At 39.6% G+C, this 22,662-nt stretch overlaps 2 protein-coding genes across 12 annotated transcripts in view; both read right to left on the bottom strand.

The window, feature by feature from the left end:
- Window positions 1–938: 938 nt before the first annotated feature.
- On the bottom strand, window positions 939–17,439 carry anln2 (anillin, actin binding protein 2). 3 transcript variants are annotated; one of them, XM_080028413.1, is made up of 23 exons: window positions 17,339–17,439; window positions 16,493–16,595; window positions 16,224–16,391; window positions 15,643–15,738; window positions 14,905–15,089; window positions 14,720–14,812; window positions 13,709–13,793; window positions 10,778–11,094; window positions 10,557–10,651; window positions 9,637–9,766; window positions 9,313–9,448; window positions 8,568–8,756; window positions 8,228–8,354; window positions 7,866–7,914; window positions 7,261–7,314; window positions 7,135–7,176; window positions 7,024–7,045; window positions 6,711–6,820; window positions 6,068–6,121; window positions 4,824–4,910; window positions 4,475–4,582; window positions 3,820–3,968; window positions 939–2,182 (listed from the first exon to the last, which is right to left on the bottom strand). In XM_080028413.1, the coding sequence occupies exons 2-23, from the start codon at window positions 16,584–16,586 to the stop codon at window positions 2,032–2,034; spliced, it is 2,541 nt and encodes an 846-aa protein (XP_079884539.1). In that variant the 5' UTR covers window positions 16,587–16,595; window positions 17,339–17,439; the 3' UTR covers window positions 939–2,031. The 3 variants fall into 3 exon arrangements, with proteins under 3 accessions (XP_079884539.1, XP_079884540.1, XP_079884541.1); XM_080028414.1 differs by lacking the exon at window positions 6,068–6,121; XM_080028415.1 differs by lacking the exon at window positions 15,643–15,738.
- Window positions 17,440–19,598: 2,159 nt separating this feature from the next.
- Window positions 19,599–22,662, bottom strand: part of LOC307250851 (septin-7-like) — a 54,686-nt gene continuing 51,622 nt past the window's right edge. For all 9 annotated transcript variants that reach the window (XM_080028100.1, XM_080028102.1, XM_080028105.1 and 6 more), the window contains one exon: window positions 19,599–22,291. Coding sequence is in view for 4 of the 9 variants with exons in the window: in XM_080028105.1 (XP_079884231.1) it covers window positions 22,252–22,291 (40 nt within the window). In the remaining 5 variants the exon portion in view is untranslated. The remainder of the gene's footprint in view (window positions 22,292–22,662) is intronic.

The following is a 22,662-nucleotide window of genomic DNA, read 5'->3' as shown; positions in this document are numbered from 1 at the left end:
TCACTGAATTTGACAAACATTTTTTTGACAATAACTACCCACTACCCCTTTAATAACTTTTGCAAAAAGCTAAATGTTTCCTCAACTACTTGTCTCATTGATAGAGGTTTACTGTGGACGTTCTTGTTCCCAAAACCTCTTGAATCACCATGATCAACATTTTTCAATTGTAGATAAGACTTTACTAATTCTAGCTGTCAACAAAATTAAATATTTTGATGAGCTTTAAATAGTTAGATCTGCTAAATAAAAATGGGTAAGATGTAAAAATGTGCACACGTTTCTATGTGCCTTGTGTACTTAACCTGAATTGCTGCAATTCAATCTGTCAAAGCTATGAAAGGTTGAAACCGCCCACCCAGCCTCCACGGCATAAGTGTGTCCTGAAAACAAAGTGGAGTGTTCCCCTCCCCTTGTTGTCATCACCTTGAGCTCTAGAACAGCCCTGCCTCCACCCAGAAGAGCTATGGGACGAACAGGAAGTCTAATTCTAGACCACTTCCTGTATGACATTCCTGACCTGAGTTGCCTTCCTGCCAGCCTCTCAGTATGTATAGCGTGGATTGGACCTAGTAGAAAGGATGTATAGCACATGTATGCTTCCACCAGTCAACCTCAATGTCTATACAGGAGACCAGTGAGGGGAGAGTTAAGATGGGCAGTATTTAAAATCTAAAAAAGAAATATCGATTTGTTTCAGACATTTGTTTAAAAAAATCATTATAGTCCACTAACTTTAACGTGTTTTCTATTTAAAATATTTTAAATTGGAAACAACATATTACATTTATGATGATTATAATTGACAATATTACAATTAGCTTCAGCCTTTTATACCAGCACGTGCATGCAAAACCCCTGCATGGACTGCTTAAATCCATTAAATTAAACTTTTTTTTTGTAGTAGCCATTTTACTCCATTTATTTATTGGGACCAATGCCATTAAGTGCATAGAATGAGATTTCACAATAATGACATTTATAACAAAGTGACAGACTGATAGGTGGAAATTACATGGAAAAGAACAGGACATCAGACAGAACAAACTACATTCATTGCAGCAGCATCACTACAGTCCCCTTTTACCTCACCAACTCTCTCATCCACTGTATTACATATATATTTATAATATGAGTTTCAATATGTAAATATATGGATTTATTTATGTGCAGTGACACAAATCATGTACTGGAATATGAGTGAAACCTTCAGGCCAGTGACACATTAGAATGTCAAGAGGGGTAGCTCCAGATATTGATTGGTCATTTCTTCAACAAAAAAACCTGCAATAACTTCAACCTAAAATGGACCTACCAAGATCAAAAAAAGTATTATTTCACCAAAGCAGATATCAGATATTGTAAGTCTCCCTATAAACAGCTTCCATTCCTTCGATGTTTTAAATATTTGTAGTGTTTGCTCTCATTTCAAATACATTCTCGACCTAGTTTAGTAGAGTTAAAGATGAAGTTTCTCCTTCAATATTAGTGAATTTATACTAATTTGTTCATCCTTCCAGTTAAAATTATACAAAAATACAAATATATGCGAAAGTCATTTAAAGAATATAAGCTACAAAAAGAACTTTCGCCTTAGCAACGAAAGTAAAGTGACCAAATGATATCACCCAACGAAGGGCTAAAGCAGCAGATTGCCACAGAAGAAACTAAATAAAAACTGATTTCCACATAACCATGATAACAAAAAATTTAAAAATATTCAAATGGCAACTGTCCCATAGAAAACAAAAGAAAAAAAACATTCAAGACCAACTATAATTGATTGGATTCAGATTCAAAACAGATAAACAATTATATGGAAACTAAATAAATCTCTCCCAAAAAAAATATATAAATCAACATGAGATGCATAAGGGTTTAGCCTTGTCATGTGATTAGAATTAGCAAGATAAAGAAATGGCTCAAGCTAAACTCTGATGTTAGCTCATCTACCTGCCACATACGTACAGCTCCTGGGGTTGTTTTCATTGGATCCCAGGCAGCAGCCATGTTGGCTCTAAGTGATGGGAGTTACAGGATGCTCTCCCTCGAGTTGCCAGTGCTGGACGTGTTGGCCTGCTGACTTTCCGTTCCGTTCCATGTGTGAAGGTCCAGAAGAGCTTGGTTGAGTTTCTCCATCCAGTCCAGTCTCTCCTGTTTGGTGTCAGCTGAAAACCAACACCTGAAACAAGAGCAACAGCCATCACTATATGTGTAACTGGGATGATCATCAGAGCATTTCAATTAAAAAAGGTGAAGTAAGCGGTTTATTTATGTTAATATAAGTGTTAAATCGCTCTTTATTCATACAGTGATCACTTACATAATGTGCGCATTTCATAAAGCCGATCTCTCAGTCAGCTGCTCTGCATGTAATCGGCAAATAAACATATTGGAGGATCCCAAAATTGTTATCCAATTACAAGAGAGAACGCTACAAACCGACACCCGTCTCACTCATGGTCTCACTGCCGGTGCACGCCAGAGCAACAGATGGGTGAATGTTTATGCGCCTACAAAAGGCGGAGCAGGTAAAAATCCTTCCCAATGTCTGTTTTGATGGTTTTTATCATGTTTTATCACACTTATGGATCTGAGATGATGCTAGATAACTTGCTGCTTGAAGACCGCAGTGCATTAATGTGGTGACGTAGGGACGAGCGAGGGGACTGCTAACTGCAGTAACTGGCTGGAAGTTAGCTAAAAGAACCATTCCGCTTACAGCACCTTTAACTTTTACAGAAGAGGTAAAGTAACTGATCCACACTGTAAGGCTGTGTATTGCCAACAATCTGACGAAACAATGATATCCCAATACGATATATTGTGATATATATTATCAGAAGAACTCTCATAGTGTCTACACACAATGTTATATGCATAAACAAATACTGTTTATTTCTATGCAATCAGACTCAGAACAGTTGGACCTGTGTTTGTATTCCACATAGATTCAACTTTATTTATTAGTAAATCATCCTAGTGCTACTTCTTGTGCAGTTTAATCAGAGGAATAAACATCTGCTTAAATTAGTGAAAAACTCAAACCTGCATATACGTACAGGAGGGCTAAGATAAACATTAAGAAATAAAATTTGTGACCAGTGTTATAAATATAATTTTTGCAAATGATGTATTGATGCAGTAACGCAAAGATTATATATATATATCGCGATATTTACATGTATCGGTATTTTTCTAACACCCCTTTCACACTGCTTAATCTATTGTTAAAATCATGGAAGACAACTCAAGATTTGCATACTTTTTGATCCAAATTTTGATTCTGGAGAACGCTTATTGTAAAAAATAAAAAAATACAATGAATTTATATCAGCTTAGACACAGTATGTACAGGATGGTAAGATATTCACTGATTTTGACAATCAGATTTTGGAAAAAAAGCATTCTCCAGAATTGCTGACTCCACCTTTAAGACCATATGCAGTTGGACAAAAGGCTAAATGTGGTAGAAATCATTGCGGTTAATGCAAAAAGAAATTCTTAATAGTGATTTAAATTTAAAAATAGCTTTCTCGTCACATCCCCAAACCCTGAGGTCACAGACGGTAATTCCCAGAAACTGTCAAAAGTAACCACCCTCTGTGACATCACTGGGTGGCTAAAACACGCCTCATGCTCACACTGTAAACAATGTGGCAATTACAAAGGTTTTATGATAGATGAAGATAACTCTATATAATTATTTTTGCAGCGTCAAACATGATTCAGGAAAGTCAAACAATGTGTGCCGCGATAGACGACACACACACACCTCTCCATTATCACTGTAAGCTTTTCTAGTGAATTTAAACTTACTTGGCCAAGGCTTCCTGGCTGTAGGCCTGCTGCGGCTGTGCCATGTTGCTCACCAGCTCAAAGGTGAAAGGTCGGGCACATGAATCTCTCTTCACAGGCCTGACACACTGACTGGAGGAGCTGGACAGAGAAATGGTGCCCTCCGCTGCCTGGGAGGTTCAAAACAGAAGAAAGGTCTCTTGATGAGTTAGGGCACAGTCACTCTGACATTTGTACCATGCCCAAGAACGATTGAGGGCAAAGGCCTAGTTCATTTGACCAATGAGAGTGCACCATACTGTACTTCCCGACGTCAATTTATATGAGACTGTTCCCTGCGACCCAATACATCAATGCACACAACTGACATTTGAAAGAAAAAAGAAGAAAAATGCTACAGAAGGGTTTGCGTTGGTCTGACCTGGCAGTGTAATGTTTGCAGCAAATTCTGCCGGATGAAAATATTAAAAAACAATTGGATACAATTACACACCGAAACCTATACCAGCAAGTACGTGGAAATGTATTGGAAAGCAATCGTTCCTAGGCCCAGATCTTTAGGAGCAGTGCAAGTGCAGGCCGGTGGGGAAAGTCTCACTTAAGCACGGTACGGATAAACAGGGCCTAGTGTGAGTGCGCCCTCAGTTAGCAGGTCTTCCTGTTAGTCTATCCATACCTTAGCTTCCCTGTCATTGGGGTGGTTCCAGTAGTACATGTTGCATCCCTCCATAACAACGTATTGGCGATGCCACACCCCATATCCACCAATCAACTCAAACATTGCCTGGGAACAGAACAGCAAGAACAGGGAATTATTGCATGAAGATGTCCATTTTATCTTTTGAGAATTCTGTCATAAGACAGGAGATATGATGTCTTCATTCCCACTACAGTTCGGTGTTCATAAGCTCTCTCAGTGTTTTTGAATTTGAAATGAAGTTTTGAAAATAGTTGGACACCATATTGCTTGTTAAGATGGACACATGCAGAGAGTTGTGTAAACTAATCAACATGACATTACTGACCAGGAAGCCTTGGTGCTGTACATTGGAGTGACTCTCACTGTCCAGGTGCAGGTAGATGTTGCCCTCTAGAGGAGAGAGAAAAGGAACCTGCAATACGGAGAGAAGAGGGAGAGGCGACCCACTGTTTCACTGGTATGATGTGGAAGACATGCTCAGAAGCAAGCAACAGAAAACAATCATTTGAAGAATTTCATTCCAATATGCTCTTCATCTATTTTTGTAAAGGAAAGCTACTTAACAATCATATGTTCTAGTCAAACTATGACCAGATTTGGTGAAAATAGTTTGAGAGATTTCATTTTTACCTCTTAGATATGACAAGTATCACAATAGTGGGCAGAGCATTTCTGAATTAAATTCTTCTTGTACATTTAAAAAGTACACACGTACACACACACACACACACAGCTTTATAGGTGAAATGACAGTGTCATGATAGAAGTGTTAGTTTCTATGTTTTCTCCCAGATATCAGGTAATCCAAAAATAAATGAGGCAAGATTATAACAGAGAAATGCAACAATGTTGTCACGTATACATTTAACTGGGAATCAATAGCTAGGGTTTGTAAACTACCAAGTTTTATTCTGGCCATAAATACTGTCATTTCACAACAAATACTGAGCTTTGGTGTCAAAACACCAACACAAAACTGATATTGTTGTTGGCTTTTGAGATCAGATGGGAAAATTAATTGGACAAATTAAAATAAATCTATCCACCAAGAACAACTACAATCAAGGCTGGGGCAGGGGTTAAAGCTGGAGTCAGTTATTCTGGAGAATGCATGTTGTTTCATTAGTGAATATCTCTTCATGATCTCCTCCCAATCTGCTACCTGTCAGTACTGTGTGTGCAGTTGAAAACTAATTCCAGTGTTAATATATAGCCCAGGCTCTGTAAACTGGTATGTAAACAAAGGATATGGAGCAAGGGGGGGGGGGGGGCGCTACGTAGCTAGCAACATACCCATTTAAAGAGCCTAGGCTGTGTATTAACACCACATTTTTCAGTGCACACACAGTATGGACAGGAAGTGGATCGTAAGGAGATATTCACTGATTTTGACAATAAGTGATTTTGACAACAAGCGTTCTCCAGAATCGCTGACTCCACCTTTAATGAGTATGAGTGAAATAGTGAGTCAGACAGAGGTTAGGTTAGCAGGTAGCTTGTGCAGAGGGAAGCATGGGGAAACGGTGAGAGGTGGGAGGGTGACAGACAGTGTTGTGAAAAGAGTGAAACCTTTTCCTGAAATTCATCTCCCAGCAGCTTCCTGATTTTGCCTTCAAGTTTCATCTGAGTGGAGGAAGTAAGACAAACAGGGAGGGGCAGACATGTTACATCACCAGTGAACCCACCCAGGTGTGAACATTTAGAACAGAACAACAGAAGGGCCAAAGGGACGGTTATTGGTGTCTGTAGCACTTGCCGTCTCATTGGTTGGTCGGTGCTGAAGGTAAAACATGTATTGAATGGGCCAAGCTTTTCCCTTTTAAATGTCATCCTTCAATTAACAATTTCCAGGCAAGTATTTTTAGAGATAATGTTGTAACTTTCCAATACTGAATAACATTCCTGAAACAACAATCGGGACGTTTTTTACATTATTTGTGCTACAAATGTTGTTTATTTACTTAGCGAAGTGACAATAACATCATACTTATTGTGGCTAGGCCCTATTTTTTATTACTGAAAAGGACAAGTTTCCTTTACATTCTATTGATTCGCTAGTTTTGAATTCTTTGAACGATTCAACTACCAACATCCTTCTTCCAAAATCATCCGACCCACAGTAAGACAGCCGCCTTGTATTTAACTTTAAACTCCGAAGAATCCAAAAAAAAACACTGTGTGCAGCCATTCCCAACAATACCGTTATTGTTACCTTATCCAGAGGGAACTTGCTGTGTCCCAGTGAGGCCAAGCTGATCTTATGGGAGCCCACCAGGCAGAAGTTACTGGAGCGCCGAGTGTTGAGAGCAGGAGGAGCAGAGGCTGAAGGACAAGGCAGCACAGAGTCAAACCTCATGACAAACATGAAATGGTCAATAATGTACATGACCGTTAAGACCAGCGATAGTTTATTCAGGAAAAGGAGTTTATTCTGTACAAAATATAATTTACTTTGAATAATAATAATAATAATAATTATTATTATAATTATTTAAAAAATAATCATTATAATACTCAAAACTTACATGTCAGACTGTTGCTGGTCCTCTGTTAAGAAACAAAACAAAAAGGTTTAGGTAATATTTCCTCAAGGTGAAAAAAGCAAATTAAGGCATATACAAAAACTGGGCACTCACTGTGATGGTGTTCAGAAGCCTTCTGGGCTTTTTTGGTGTGACCTTAATGTGTAAAGACACCATTCATTAATAAAGAGTATAGTTGATGAATGCGGAGCAGGTTCAATATTTGTCTCACCAACTTACCCGGGACTTGGTGGTGGTCTTGTCCATGGGGCAGTTACTTCCTGAAGTATGGGACTAGATGACACAAAACAGGCACATTGAAAATCCACAAACTACAACAGATCTAACAGACACCTCTTATTGCATGAGACGGCCACCACTCAAACATATTTTTCTAAGGTATATTGAAAACTGAAAGGGGATCCCTGACCATTTATACTATTCAGTCAGGTACAAACAAAAGCTCAAAAAAAAAAAAAAAAAAAAAAAAAAAACAAACAAACAGAGCCATTCCTATGAAAACCCATTATTGACTTCAGGCTGTGCCGTCATAAATCTACTGAGGGACAGGTGACACCATACTCTAGCCCTGATGTGAATTTAATTTAGTAGTTAAATATTTAAAATCAATGTCCATAACATAAGCCTACAGTCAATTCAATAAAATACTCCCACATTCTATGTTAAGGGAAATAAATGTTATGGATTAGAGTAAACCTTCATCCAAGATGGGAAAAAATACAACTTGAACTTACATTCCCACCTACGTTTACTATTCTATATATTTTAATACAATTAATACATAACAAAGAACTGCAATTAAAAGGTGAAGTGTTTTGTCTCACCAGGCTGTACACTTCCACATCTATCTCAAAGGATGAGCGGATATCACTCCTGAAATATCAAGGAGACAAACAAGCAATTCAAAAATCTGTATGTTCCCAATTCATATTATTGAAAGTCAGCATGAAACTTGCGCAAAACAATGAAAGCCCATAACAGTGTCCCATTTTGGCTAAAGTTGGCTGGATGTGACCATTCATAAATCATTTATAAACCAAATATAAATGCAAAACAAAAACACTTAACAGAATTATACATTGATGTCCATCACTGAAGCTGAAAAATTTATCTGATTCTGATGTGCACACACTGTCAATTCATAAAAGGCTATTAATGCTGGAAACGATGGTGAAGTGCAGCTTACAGAGTGACAGAAGTAGGGAAGGAGATGGTGTCTCCTTTCTGGGCATCAGCAGCTGTAGCCAGCGGCGTGGCCACGATGTTGCAGGGCCCGTAGCGGATCAGGATGAAGAAGTAGTGACTTGGCCGACCTAGACGGACACATTTAAACAAATCAATCGCCGACTACGCTTGTGTTAATTAAAAAGGTGGGGTAAGCACCTTACCCCACCTTTAAGCCCTGTATTTAGAAAAAGAAGGGTTTTATTGAAGACATACACACCTATCAATAATTTAAAATATGAGGCACAAGTACAAATGAAAGCAAATCAATAAATAGTAGAAATGTTTTCTTGCTGATCTACCTGCGCGCTTGTGTGAGGAGCAGACAAATTCCACCTTGAGAGGCAGCTGGATCTTGGTGATGCTGACAGTGCCTCTGCAGGGCTGCTGGGAAACGTAGTCCCCATCCTCCACCGCTGCCTCTCCTGACTCGGAGCTCCTCTCTTCCCTCAGTCTTGCTACCTCGGCCAGCAGGGCTGAGCGTTTCTCACCTGAAACAGACAAGTCAATCACAATAATCATAAGAAACAGAGAAAGATACTAAAATAGGGAAAGTGCTCTTTACATTGTGTCATGCTGTCTTTGATAATAGTCCACTGAGCAGCACAGTTCTGTTTGGCACGGTCAAGAACTGTAACCCTAGATCTGTCTTGAACACAGAGTAGCCTGCTAATAAATTCAATGAAGAGGAAGAAGAAGACACATTGATCAAAGAGCTGCGCGCCAAATTTTCCCCTCACTCTTGCCGAGGTGATTACACACAGCAGTTTATTACTTGCACTCAAATGAATATTCTGTCGACATTCAACAAATTGCAGTGTGTAGCTCCACCCTTTTGGTACGGCTTGTGACAAAAACTAGGTACACTACTTTAGGTACCCCTTCCCAAATGTTGACAGTGTAAACACAAATAAATGCTTGCCGTGCCTTACCGAACCGCTTAGTGGAAAAGAGGCTAAAGGAAGTCATTGCTGATGAGGCAACACTTTCTCTATAAACAGACTAGTGTGAACATGGCTTTCTATCCATGTTGGTGTGTGTACATACAGGAGACCAGCAGGAGTTTCTCAGCCTCAGCCTCCTCCAGGGAGCCTCGTCCGTGCACCTCATCCGTGCAGCAGCTCAGAGCCTGCAGTGTCTGGTTGATCACAGTCTGCAGCTTCCCTGCTTCTTCATTAAGACCCTGGACAAACACACAGGAGATAATGCAGGAGTGTGGGTTACTCCATTTGTACTGGATTCAGTTAAATCAGTAGTTTAATAGTGAAGTTTACATTAACGATAGAGTTTATTTAATCTTGATTAAATTAACAAGATGAACAAGTTACTGGGTGAGTCTTCAATGAAAATAGTGTAAGCAGTGCGACATACTGTGATTTTCTCCTTGGTGTTGACAGAGGGTTGAGGTTGGGGCTTCTCTGGAGCTCGTCTCTGAACCCTCGGAGTTACACTCTGAATGGTGGGCAGCTTTTTCTGTCTTTGTGTGCGGTAGGCATCGATACTGAAACACAGAGCAAAAAAGAATATCAGGTCGCAGACACCAATCAACTACAGTTATATTAAAGCATGGAAGAAACATTAGACCAGTGTTCACTTTACAGCTCCTATGTTAAGCTTAGCTATAATTAAAAAATAAGTTGAAGAAACAGTCATTAGGAGGTATGAGAGTAATGACAATAGGACAAGTTCATAAGTTTACAAGTTTGAAATATAAACCCTTTAAAAAGGTGCATTCGTTGTGTTAAATTGGAAAATGTAGTGGTATCTAGTGGTAAGATTCCAGATTGCAATACTTGTTTAGTTACAGTAGTTACGGTGGCCTTCAAGGACAAGAAGCTAGTTACTAAAGATGGTATTATCCACCACTGCTTCAAATCTTTAAACAATATCAAGTGATGGGGTGAAGATGTATTGAGTTATGTATTCTATATCACTTCTTGGTCTTCCAACAGGTGCATTTCCACAGGACACCACTATACATAAAAACAGTCAAGGCCGTTAGGTTCGTCCGTTCTGTGCTAATGTAGAAACATGGCGTGCAATACATGGCGGCCTCCGTAGAGGTTGCCCTGCTCCTATTTAGATATAAGAGGCTCATTCTAAGGTAATAAGAGAGACACAATGTTTTATTATACACTAATCAAAACACTTACACAAAGTTATGCCAGACAAAATATATTTATCCTATGTAGACCAATACAATTTATGTAAAATCTAAAGCTATTATTTTACAAAGATTCCTTTTAAAAAGACACAAGACAACACGTTGTATTTCAAACAGCTGTGATTACCTGTACAGAGGAGCAGATTCAACAGTAGGGGTGGGAGAATCTTCTGGAGTCAGGAGCAGAGATGGAGGATTGGACTCCTGGTTCGCTGCCAGTCTCTGTGGGTAAGATTTGGAACATTAAAGAATTTATATATTTTTTTTTACAGGTTCTGAATTCATCAGTTTTCCCACAAGCACTCAATCTAATTGAACAATAGCTCAAAGTTATGAATGAATTCTTACCATAGGGGTGACCACAGCCTCCACGGACTTGCTGAGAGGAGAGAGGATGCCGCAGGGTGGGAAAGTCAGCAGCTCATCTCCGTTGCTGTCAACATTCTTGTTCTCACCACACTCTTCTTCACTCTTCTCTTTGTCCCACTCGGCATCCATCTTGTCTTTGCCTCCAGAGCAAGCGCCAATGCCACTGTCGTGTTCCCCAGTGTCTTCATCCTCCACCTTCTCTCCCTCCATCCGCTCTGCGTACTCCAGCACCTCGTCAAACATCTGGTCAATGATCTCAGCCGTGTTGGCCTCATCCTGAGAGCCCAGTTCAGCATCTGTGGAAAGAAAAACACAAATGTTATATCAGGTCTACCTCTGAAAAATTAGATACCAGACCTGTAAATGTTAAAAGGATAAAATCCCACAACAGAAGTGCACCATCCATCATGTTTCAGGTCTATGCCCACTTACATTTATTCACTCAAGTGCACCTGTGCAATACCAACTGTGTGCTTGTGGCTCCATATTGATCTCTCTGCTTATTACTCGTGTCAAGACTTCCAAATATGATACGATATATAAACAAAAACAGTATGGATGCACCGAATATTGGCAACCAAATATGTTTGGCCGAAATATGCAACAAATGTGAACAAAACGGCTGCGCAAATGAGACCGAATACATTTTACCGACAATATCCTTTTTGAGTACGAGATCAAATTGCAACCAGCATGGAGTTATGACGAGTGGTGGCCAATTAAAAATATTTCATTTTACTAATTAATTTAAGTTATATTATGCTTTGTTGGTATGTCTGCTGGAATGTTGAAAGATGTTTAGTGTTAAATAAAACCTTTTTAAAATTGTAGTTTCTTAGTTTTTTGTAGTTTCTTAGACAAAAAAAGTTTAAAAAGTGGCATGTGTTTCATTATTTCCAGTTTCGGCCAAGAATTTGTATTTTGGTGCATCCGTAAGAAACTTTCACAACATCTTCTCTGAGGAACACCTGTGCATGTGTATAAAAGCCTTTTCACATTTTAAAACCAAATATTAACCCAAGATAAGCAGCTTACTAACAGCCCAGTGATTTTTGTCCAATAGCTGATATCACCCCGGGTGCTCACAGCAACACCTTCTTAACTGTCCTCACCTGACATACTTGTCTGTGCCCTGGGCTCCGTGGAGGTATTGCTCTCAGACTGGGGCAAGTCATTGATAAGCTCAGGCTCCAGGATAAAGCTGACTTTCTTTGAGCTTCCTTCTCCCAGGGCCTTGTGACCTTCCTCTCTCAGTCCATCTACAACACCCTGTCTTTTATTTCCTGCTTCCTCTTCCATCTCCAGCTCCAAAAGGAGAGCTGATGCTTGCTCCTCTGTCAAACCCTCAACTACATCACTTTCTTCAACTTCTGCTGATTCTGCCTGAGTTCCCACCTTAGATTTGACCACTTCTTCAACATTTATTTCAGGCTGCGTATTCTCAGTCTCGGTTGCTTCCGGGGCTGGAGCTACATTTACAAAAGGAGATGCCTCTGTTTGTTCAACTGTTGTGCCTGAGTCCAGATCCATGGCTTCCTCTTTTATATTGACTGTCTGGCTCTCCTTTGACTGTTCACCTAAGTCTTCCTTATGAGTGAAAACATCTTCTGAAGAGCTTTTTGGCTGCATTTCGTCTACCTCAGGTCTAGGTTTCTCATCTTCCTGCGTTTCTGGTGGGCCATCCAGGATATCATAGGGTTCACTTTGATCTGCAACAATAGTGCCTTTGTCCACTCTGGATGATTCCAAGCACCCTTCCTCCCCCTCCTCTCTAATACACAGCTCTTCCAGGTGCTCTTCAGCTAAGATAGACTCTCCCTCCTTGTCTTGAGGATATCTCCACACTCTTGAATCCTCATCAATGGCCTCTTCACTGCATGAAGTTCCATCCACTTCAAATGAGAACACCTCAGAATTGTCCTCAACACTTTCATTCACGTTTGACTGCTCTGGACGAGTGGATTCTTGCAAGTTTTGTTCATCAACTTCAGGCAACTGTGACACATTTGGGTCTTCAAACAAAGGTGCTGTGGAAAAGCTCTGATCCTCGCTAAAGGACAATGTCAATACAGTCTGGGTCTGGGATTGATTGGACCCTAACAGTTTCTCTGCCTTTTCTCCTGGAGCATGTTGCCATTTCTCCTGCCTGACTCTATCACCCTCCTTCCATTCCATTTGCAGCTCCCCTCCTTCATTAGAGCCTTCAAGCTCTACAGATGCTGCTGGGGCTTTAGAGTCACACGCTGCCCTTTCTCCTGTTGAAAAAGTTGTCTTACATCTAAACAGTTTGCTTCCTGAGGCCTCGTACTTTATATACATGACAGCAGGTACAGATAATTCATATTTAATCACTATATAACAGGTGCCAAAGGTTATTTAAAATCTTGTAAGATGTAAATGTAAGATATTGAGTATGTTGGGAAGAACACAATTACACAAACAAACATGAAAACCACATGTGGCATGACATGCCTAATATTCATTGAGCAGTACAGTTAGGTTTGCTAGATCTGGCCTGCCTTTCCACTGCAGACAGTACCCTTACTCGGTAGGCGGGGTTTATTTATTTGGTCGCAATCAAAGCCACTGAAGAGATATTGATTCCGAAACCTAAACTAAGTGTAGTGGCTAACTAGGGGGCGCTCGTGGTATAGTGGTAAGAGCGACACACTTCCAAGGGGAAAAAGTAAGGAACTCAGACTTACTTATTGGTCAAAAGTAATTAAATCGTCAACAAACCACGATTGCTGTCTCGTGCTACAAACTCGGTTTCAGGGAGTACATTGGGATTATTAACGTTGTTTTGATGGTGTGTTTTTTAGAATGAGTATTCAAATATTCGCTCGGGAAAAACCACAAGTATTCAAAGCCTTTAAAAAGGTATTGGGTACAGCCCTACTTTAGTCTTACCTGTCCCAACTGAAGATGGCTTATTTGCCACTGATCTAGGAGCTTCAGTGAAACTCCCATCTTCCATTGCAGCATCCCCATCATCCTGTGAAAGCAATAATATCGGCACCAGGAAAAAGAAATCAGGGATTGTGCTTGAAGTTATGATTGTTATGAAGGCCATGCAACTAACAACCAGAGACATCTGAGTTGAGACAGTTTGAACTGTTGATGTGTAAAGTGTGAAGGGAAAAAGATCCTTTGTGTGAACAACCAATTTCCCCAAAAAACCACACCGGACATAAATCTGTGAATTTTGAAGAATTGTGAACTTCCCGTGCATGGATAATTCTGCCAACAGAAGGACAAAAGCTTGTATGTTGATATTATCTTTGGTCTGTCATCCTCCTTATCACTGGCCGAATCAATACAGCCCATTCTGTTGGCTGGAAGTATATGTCAAAGCAAAACAAGTGGCCAGATAATGAAGAGGTATTTGGTCTCAGACTCACATCCCAGGGTTTCATGGGAGGCCATTGAACTCCCCTTATGGACCTAGGAGCCCATGAGGAGGGGTATGAGGGGCCAGGAGGGGTCCTTCCCTGATAACGTTTACATAAGCTGGTGTGTAAAATAAAAACCTCAAACAAAACATGAAAAGCTCACTGAACATTAAAAAGCAAAGATTACATCCAGGAAAATTAGTTTAAATGCGAGTTTAAATGCAAGTCTAACTTGGGACATGCTACTAGTACTGGTGGAAAAAGTAGTCATCCAACTTGTAAATGTAACTCTCACGACTGAATTGTTCAGCAATCCAAGAATGAAACCTTCATGGTATTAAGCCATGTATCATCTATCAGCATCAGAGTAAACGCTGAAATAAAAGTTAAGAACAGTGTGGGGTTGTCCTGGTCGATCTATGGTTTATGAGAAAATGTAAAGAAAATGTATAAGACATTTCTGACAGCTGCAACTTAAAACACTGTCTTGAATGTTTGAAAGGCAAAAATATCATGAACCAAAACCCACCTGAGTTAATGAGGGATCAGAGTTGCTCCTTTTCAGCCAGGCGTTCTGACTGATTGGTTGAAACGGCAACTGGTTCAACTCCTTCTCCCGTTCCTGGTCAGTGAAACCATGTCAGATGTTAAAGTTTACCAGTAATGTAGGAAAAATACTAAAGTATTTCAGTCGTAAAAGCCACTGGAACCAACCTGGCGAATGCGTGAAGCATGCTTGGAGCTGGGGGTTGTAGCTCCCTGGAGTTTCTGATGAATGCCAGTTACAAAGTTGGAGCTGGTCTGAGTGCAGGGTTTGGCAGGGCTCGGTGTAGGGGTGCCGCTCGCCGTGAAGACTGGCACTTTAAACCGCTCCTGTCGCTGATGAAATTCTCCCTCACCTAGAGGAAAAATACAAAAAAATTGTGGTGAAATTTCTCCTACAATGATAGTGAATCTTTCTAGAAATAAGTGTATAGCCTCACTGTAGTTATAATTGGTGAATTTTTTGACCGTTATTTGTAGCGCCATAAAATCATCTTTGGTAAATTAGTATGCTACAAATTATGTAGAGAGAAGGATCAATAAAATATCACATAACAATCATTACAAGAAAAAACTGAACCTATATATGGATTTGTGAAATCCTTATGTAACACACTACAAATCTGGTTCTCCAACTTTCTTTATTGTGACATAATTGCTTGTTTTTTTAACTCTTAATTCCTCCCTAGCATAATACTGATATGACTAAAGTCATGTCCAAATCGCATTAGTTTAGCCTTTGTGCAACCACCGTCTTTCTATTCCGTGATCTCTATTGAGTACTTTGCAGCCAGTCAGAGCTGACCACCAAACCATTTTAGTCTACTGATCACATTGCATTTAACAGCGTATGAGCCATTCATTCTCAGAAGGTTTTTGAATGCTTGTGTTCATATTATGTGTTCTTACTGAGGAGATGCTCTCTGAAGTTATTTTCGTAGTTGATGAGTGATGGGCTGTTAGCCCCCGGGTCAGACAAGCAGCGCTGGGCCAGAGGAGCCACTCCTAAAACAACAAATGACAGTATTACTGACAGGTACACCTGCAATGCACTGCCTCAAAACAGATTGCCACCTTGACGACAGTTCTTATCATGCATACAGATTATGCAGTTCAACTGTTGACCTGGACTACCATGACTTGTAACCATCTTGAGCAGTACCATAAAGTCCACCAATTTACACTGTAAAAGTTTTGTATACACAAACACACTTGATTGCTTGTTTATAAGGTCCGCCCAATTTAAACCAATGCAGTTTAATACAGCAGCCATGCAATACATGTTCCCCTTCATAGGAGGTTTGTGTTGAATCTGGTTTAGAGAGGCTTTGATGCAACTTTACCACACTTTTTGAGGCTGAAGTTTGTGAACAGAAATCTTTTGAATATCTTTGTGAGAGGTGTTTTCGAAATATGTAGTCTAACCTGACCGATGAAATAGGGACTACAAATTATTAGCATGCCTGTCTCAACAGTAAAGGTAGATTTACCTTCTCTTCTCTGGGTGAGCTGCTGGACTCGGGAGCGGACTGAAGGGACCATGGGTGTGTCTGCCTTGGCCTGTAGCTCGGCTTGCCGTCCAGAGGTGGAGGGTCTAGGACTACGGTTCTCCTGACCGGCTGCCTCCAGACGACGCCGCTTCTGGCTATCATTCCCCTCTGAGACAGTAGATAGAAAGAGGCATTAGGACAAAACTCACCTATGTACATAACTGAAAAGACTGCTGTGCATAATGTGGGTCATAACTGCACAAACAAACCTGATGGTGAAAGGATGTTGTCCTCAGAATCTGACAGAGGGGCTCTCTGTCTCTTCAAAGTGACATGCTCACTATTTTCCTCGCCAGCTTCCATACCTACTAGCTGCATACATAATGACAAAACAGAACGGATAAGTATTTTCAAAATGTCAGCTGTTATTGGACAGTGACACAAACAGGCTCTATAGAGGTCAATCTCTCAAAACACCCGCTTAGGCATACTGTTTGTTAAAAGTTACAAACCAGATACAAAGGAGATTTCTTAACAGTGAATGCCATGCATTGTCTCCACCATGGGCTAATTTAATACAAGGTCAAATCTGACGATTACATGAAAGGTATTGGAGTAATTAATTAATTTGTATACAGTCACAGGAAACTAATATTGAAAAAGACACCTCATCACATCATATCATATCTGAAAGAAACTGAGACGTGACAACGCCCAGCATTTCACTTCAGGTCATTTCCAAAATTTGAACACACCTAGAGAGTTTAGTTAGCTACGCAGTGAAATCCTTTTGACACTGCCAACACAGCTACAACTTTCTGTGCGTTCATTTGAAGCTAAACGAGTTACTTATTAGAGTTACGTACTTTTAAAATGTCCGTAATTAACAACTTTTCACAACTAAAAGGAGTTAAATGAGGTAGCTAAATTGTATCTCAAGTTGAGTCAACACCGGCTGGCTTATTCAAAGCTAACTTATAGTTGGGCAGCATAGCGTTAGCCTAGCTTCAAACGAAAAGCTAACTTTAGCAGGAACAAACTGTTGTGTACGTGTTAATAAAGTTGTCAAAGTTAGCGTAAATATGTATATGTTAAGCAAGTGGTTGTTGCCTTACCTGATAAGACGTCTGTACGACACTACAGTCTGAGCAAAATAGCTTAACTGACAGAAAACAAGAAACAACCTGCTCGTTGTTTTATGCTTTCAGTCTCCTCCTCTAACTTTGAATTTCAGCGGGTCTTCTGCAGTGAGTCACACGGCTGAAGTCCCGTAAGTACCATAGTAAATACTCTAGAGGAGCGCTGATCCAGAACCAGTTAGAATGTATCAGGACAGCTGTGCCCAGCAGAGCGGAGAATTACGTAATCTGATTTCACGGTCTGCACCAGCTTCAGTGGCTCAAAGTGAACCAGATTTACCGTAGTTCACAGAGTAAACACGCACAGTCAGATTCCGCTACATCATCGCAATGGTATTGTTGAGAGAAATAACCAACATATTGCATTTTGGTGTAAAAGAAAAATCACATTTTAACAACTAATAATATGATTTTATGTTTCGGATGGAAGTCTTTTGTATGTATGAATGGTGTGTTTATTGCACTATTTATAGTATTAAGTGTTTTTTAGCCAAAAAGAATTCTGAATAACACAGTGAAATGGTCTACTAATGTAAAATAACTCCCATAACATTTAATGGGTGGAAGTTGCTTTTGGAGACAATCATTATGTAGCCTAAGATTGTATAGTTTATAGAAGTGATATAGAAGTGATATTACCTGGAGTGTATGATGCCTGTAATATAGACCTAATATTAATTCACACATTAATTCCCTTCCTACTTCTGAAGTGGCAACAGGTGGACTGGCCCAAAACTCATTTCCTAGCATCTTTTGCCAACTAATACCATTTGTGTTGTTCACCTCCTGTAAACAACCAGGTGGACATACAAATGGCCTACATATTTCTTATGGGTCATATTTCGACTTCATGGGAGGAAGTTATTACTTACAAATAAATTGAATGTGGAATTTAATGCAAACCAGACAAAAGTCCTTGAATAGGCCTATTATTGGTCAAAGTCAGGTTTAACTGCAACACATGCTTTTCAACTGTTGATTAGGAAGAAATAATGTCATAAAAGGCCCAGCATGCTTTGCAATGGCAGCATATAAAAAAGAAATTTAGCCGATGTAAATCAATAACAGATGATGAGGTAAGGAAATTGATGGGGCTACAAATGCATCACGTGATCTTAGATCTTAACTCACAGATGCATTGCTAAACCAAAAATATCTTTTGAACATCAGGCCTAATGCCATTGTTCCATTGTTCCCAAGAGAGAGAGAGAGAGAGAGAGAGAGAGAGAGAGAGAGAGAGAGAGAGAGAGAGAGAGAGAGAGAGAGAGAGAGAGAGAGAGAGAGAGAGAAAAGGAAAGGTTTCTTTTTGCTGCCTTTTCCTATAGCCAACTTCCACCAACCAAACATGCTGATAAACATGTTTTCTAAGCGTTTTCCTGTAATGGAGTGTTAGCTACGTGTGGTTTAGAATAGATCATTACTAGAGTTATATGCCATTGTTGTTATTGAAAAAAAGCGGTGTCAGTTTGAAGATAAGTTTACTGCTCTCAAATTGTTGTCGTCAGCAGAACAGACATTTTTTACTTAGCCTTTATTAGCCTAAATGATAATGTATTTTCAAATGAACTTAAAATATTTTCAATATTTAATATTCACCTAATTTAAACATATTTTATTTGATTGAGTAGCAAAAAGAAAACTCTAAACACAGAGCAGGTAGTTTGGTACAATTTCCCTCAGACGGAAAGAAGCAGCAGAATAGTCATAACTGAGGCTTGTAAAAGAGAGGGCGACATACTGAATAGAATGTGTGCTTGTTAACTGGTGTCCTCTCTCCCTTAGTTTGTAATGGAATTTCCTATCAAATGATTATCCCTTAGCAAAGTTGACATTTGTAACTTTAAGAATTTGATCTGGTTCGTCTAAACCTAAAGATTTAAAGTGCATAGAAGTTGTAGAATAGTCACTGGTTTGCTGTGGGAGGTTTAACCAAATTATCAAAGTAGTGCTGCCACCATGGCAACAACACTCACTGTATTAACTGGCTGCTATACTGCCTTGAACATGGTGTATACTTGTTCATTCTATTGGCACTTTTGCTGTCAATATGCAAGCGAGAATTTATAAGCAGCTGTCAGTGATCAGAGCAGATCAATTCAGACAAAATCACTCATTTATGTTTTTACATAATGCTTTGATAAATGGAGAAGATTGGACATGTCCGACTCTAGATTGGGAAGGCTAATTCATTCATTTCATATGTTTTAAAAAGAAGAATACTTGCACACGTCAAGAGTTAAAGCATATCCAACTGTCAACTTTAATATTAACCATGTACAGTTAGAGACAGAACACATAATAAAACAAAGAAGAGAAGCAGAAAACAGTGTACATATACAGTATATATATATATAAAAAAGAAATGATTACAAAAAAAAATCTGTCTAAACTCAACGTCTATCTCTTTATGGTTTTATTGGAAGGGTGAGTGGTTCACAGGCATTTAAAAAAGAAAAAGAAAAATCAGTCACTTCTTTTTTTTTTTACTTGTAGGACCATAGAGTCGCTTTCCTCTGGAGAAAAATCTAGCATAACAGAGCGGTCCTGAGAAAGTCTACTCCTTGGCATAGATGTCTGCAGTACATTGTATATGTGTGTGTATATATGTATGGAAATCTATTCAAGGGTTCTTAAAACAAGTTTGACATAACATGTTCTGTTGCTATTCCTGCCATAATTCTGGATTCTGGAGAAAAAAAAAAAGGAAATTAAAAAGGCCATTGAGTAGCCTTCAGTATGTACACATTATATGTATTTCCATCATGGACAAATCCATACATGTCATATTTCTGTGCTGAAGGTGTAATGTGTTTCCCTTTAGCATGTTGCATTATTGAGACAGCAGGCAGCCTGAAACCTATACTTAATAAAAACAGATTACTGTATGAGTCATTTAAGAAAACTACAGAGGACTTAAGGAGTCGTTCTTCAACCGTATGCAAAGATATATTTATATCATCATTATAATCACCGTCATATGAAAATAAAACATGATTTACTCTGAGAAATGTAGAGCAAACTGCCCTTAAATCCCACTCAACCGCCTGGACAACCATCTGTTGTTAGTTGGAGTGAATAGCAGAGTGGTATTGTTTTACTGTTTAGGCAAAATATCTTAAAGTAAAGTCAGAATCTTGGCTATGTGGCTGAATTGGCAAAATCTCTTTAAACGGTTGTCCTTCTGGGGCAGTCTTGGGAGAAAGGAAGGTTAACGTTAAGAGTTGGGCATTTTGGTGAATTGTTCCCCCTTTGGTGCTGTTGTACACAAAGTGGAACGCATATCGCAGAAAAGCTGGACATGGGGGTTGAGACCTATGACAACATCCATCCACTTGTACATCACAATATAAAAACATCTGTCACCTGTAAAGTTGTACACAGCAGTGAGGCGGTTGCATATTGTCTATTATTTAAATAGGAAACACACACTTGCAATGACAATATTCTGACTGCTTTTGTATGTCTGGCTCAGGTCAGACAGAATCTGTGACCTCAAACGCAGCATGTAGTAAAACACACCTGCTCGTAAACACACCACACATCTGTAACTGTTACAGGTCTTGTCTAAAAGGCGCCGTCACACCAACATCTAAAATGGCCAACTTTTGATTAGTGGGTTGGGCTTGTGTATTTGTCACATTGGGGTTAGGTGGACTTAAAAGTTTGGAATTTCTGCTGTTGACCAATAGCTAGCCGTTCAGACTGTACAGACCTTTATAAGGGAACAGCGGGGGAACAAGCTAAAGTAGCTTTTTAGCCGAGTTACTCCATCCACTCTTAAAGAATAAATCGATCCACAGTACAAATGTACAAACGTTTTTTTCAATTGAATTATACGTGTACTTGGGGAAAAACTACTTATGCCAGCTATGTTATTTATTGCCCAATTCAAAAGACATAATTGCAAAGTGGACAATAAGTTTTGTTGGCAAATCTACTATTTTATTCATCGTTTTTTTTTCCATCTTCAGGAAAAATTTGATTGAAATTGTATAAAAATCCTATGTTTTTATACACAAGGATTTAAGTTTTAGTACTAAGAAAAAAGAAAGTTATGTTATAGGACGTACTGTGAACTAATAGCGCCAGCATGTTTGTGGTTTGCTCGCCAGTCAGTTACAGTATGTTTATTAAAATGCCCTAAAAGTACAAGGCGTCACTACATCACCAAGCTTGTACACATGTTTTGCAAAGGACTCTTTGCTGGTGTGACCGGGCCTTGATTCTCCTTCTTAAGCTGCCACCTGATTCAGTTACCTTTGCTCACATACACACGCTCTCTTTCTCCACACACTCTCAAATAGGTCTCTGTGATCCAGGCTTTGAATGTGTTTAGACTGGTGTTAAAACATTTGAGAAGGTTAAAAGAAAATGCGTAGAAGGACAGGGATAGTACGTCTACCTGCAGATCTATGGAATATGTAGAGAACAGACAACCACTACGTGTGTGTGTGTACAAATGGCTATGCATGGTCCCTGCCATGTGTTGACTCTGTACGTACTGCAGCTCAGAGGGACTCAGGCTTCTCCTCTTTGTCAAGGAAATATAGGAAAATAGAATTTCACAAAAACATGCAATTCCCTATGTAAAGAAAAGGTTTCCAACGGATACAGTGAAACCTTGCAGAGACGAGCATGGGGTCATTTGCGTTTGTGTGTGTGTGGGTTTGTGTATGTGTGTAAATGGCGTACATGTCACACGCAGTGCATGTTAAATATAACACACAGGAATGTTGTGGAATGTGCGGAGTGTTGTATCTGTACGTTTGTGTGTGTGTGTGTGTGTGTTTGTGTGTTTTCCGAGGGCCACAGTAGATTGGGAACTTCAGAGGGGATTAAAGTAAATATGATCTTTATGTTAAACTGAGGGAAGGGGCTCGTGTCTCTCTTCAAAAGATTTTCCCTTTCTTCTTGTTCTTTTCCATCGTCCTGCGTGAGAGAAACAAGAAAAAGGGAGAACATGGCGTCACCATCTAGTAAAATACTGTTTTAGGACATATTAGTCACATGTATCCATAAGCAGAAGTAAGGCAGACTTAAAGGTGGACTCAGCGATTCTTCAGAACGCTCGTTGACAAAATACATTTTTGTCCAAATCAGAAAATATCTCCTCACGATCCGCTACCTGTAAAATAATCCAGCGTCGATACACAGGCACAACATTTGTTAACGGGTACGTAAACAAAGGGGCCCCACCATATCTGACAAAATGCCAGTTTACAGAGCCTAGGCTGTGTATTAAGACTGTTTCTTTTTCAGAGCACGCACACCCACACGCACACGCACACACACACACACAC

The sequence above is a fragment of the Ammodytes marinus genome (genome assembly GCF_949987685.1).
Source record: "Ammodytes marinus genome assembly, chromosome: 5".
In the NCBI taxonomy this organism is placed as follows: domain Eukaryota; kingdom Metazoa; phylum Chordata; class Actinopteri; order Uranoscopiformes; family Ammodytidae; genus Ammodytes; species Ammodytes marinus.
The sequence above is the reverse complement of the archived record's forward strand: the minus strand, read 5'-3'. Positions and strand labels throughout refer to the sequence as shown.

Excerpts from the sequence above, each read along its gene's own strand:
- anln2 (XM_080028413.1), bottom strand. The coding sequence starts at position 16,586 with ATGGAAGCTGGCGAGGAAAATAGTGAGCATGTCACTTTGAAGAGACAG. Across the intron at positions 15,739-16,223 it reads GCTCACCCAGAGAAGAGAAG|GAGTGGCTCCTCTGGCCCAG; the intron begins GTAAATCTACCT and ends TTGTTGTTTTAG. Across the intron at positions 6,821-7,023 it reads GACCAGCAACAGTCTGACAT|CCTCTGCTCCTCCTGCTCTC; the intron begins GTAAGTTTTGAG and ends CTTGTCCTTCAG.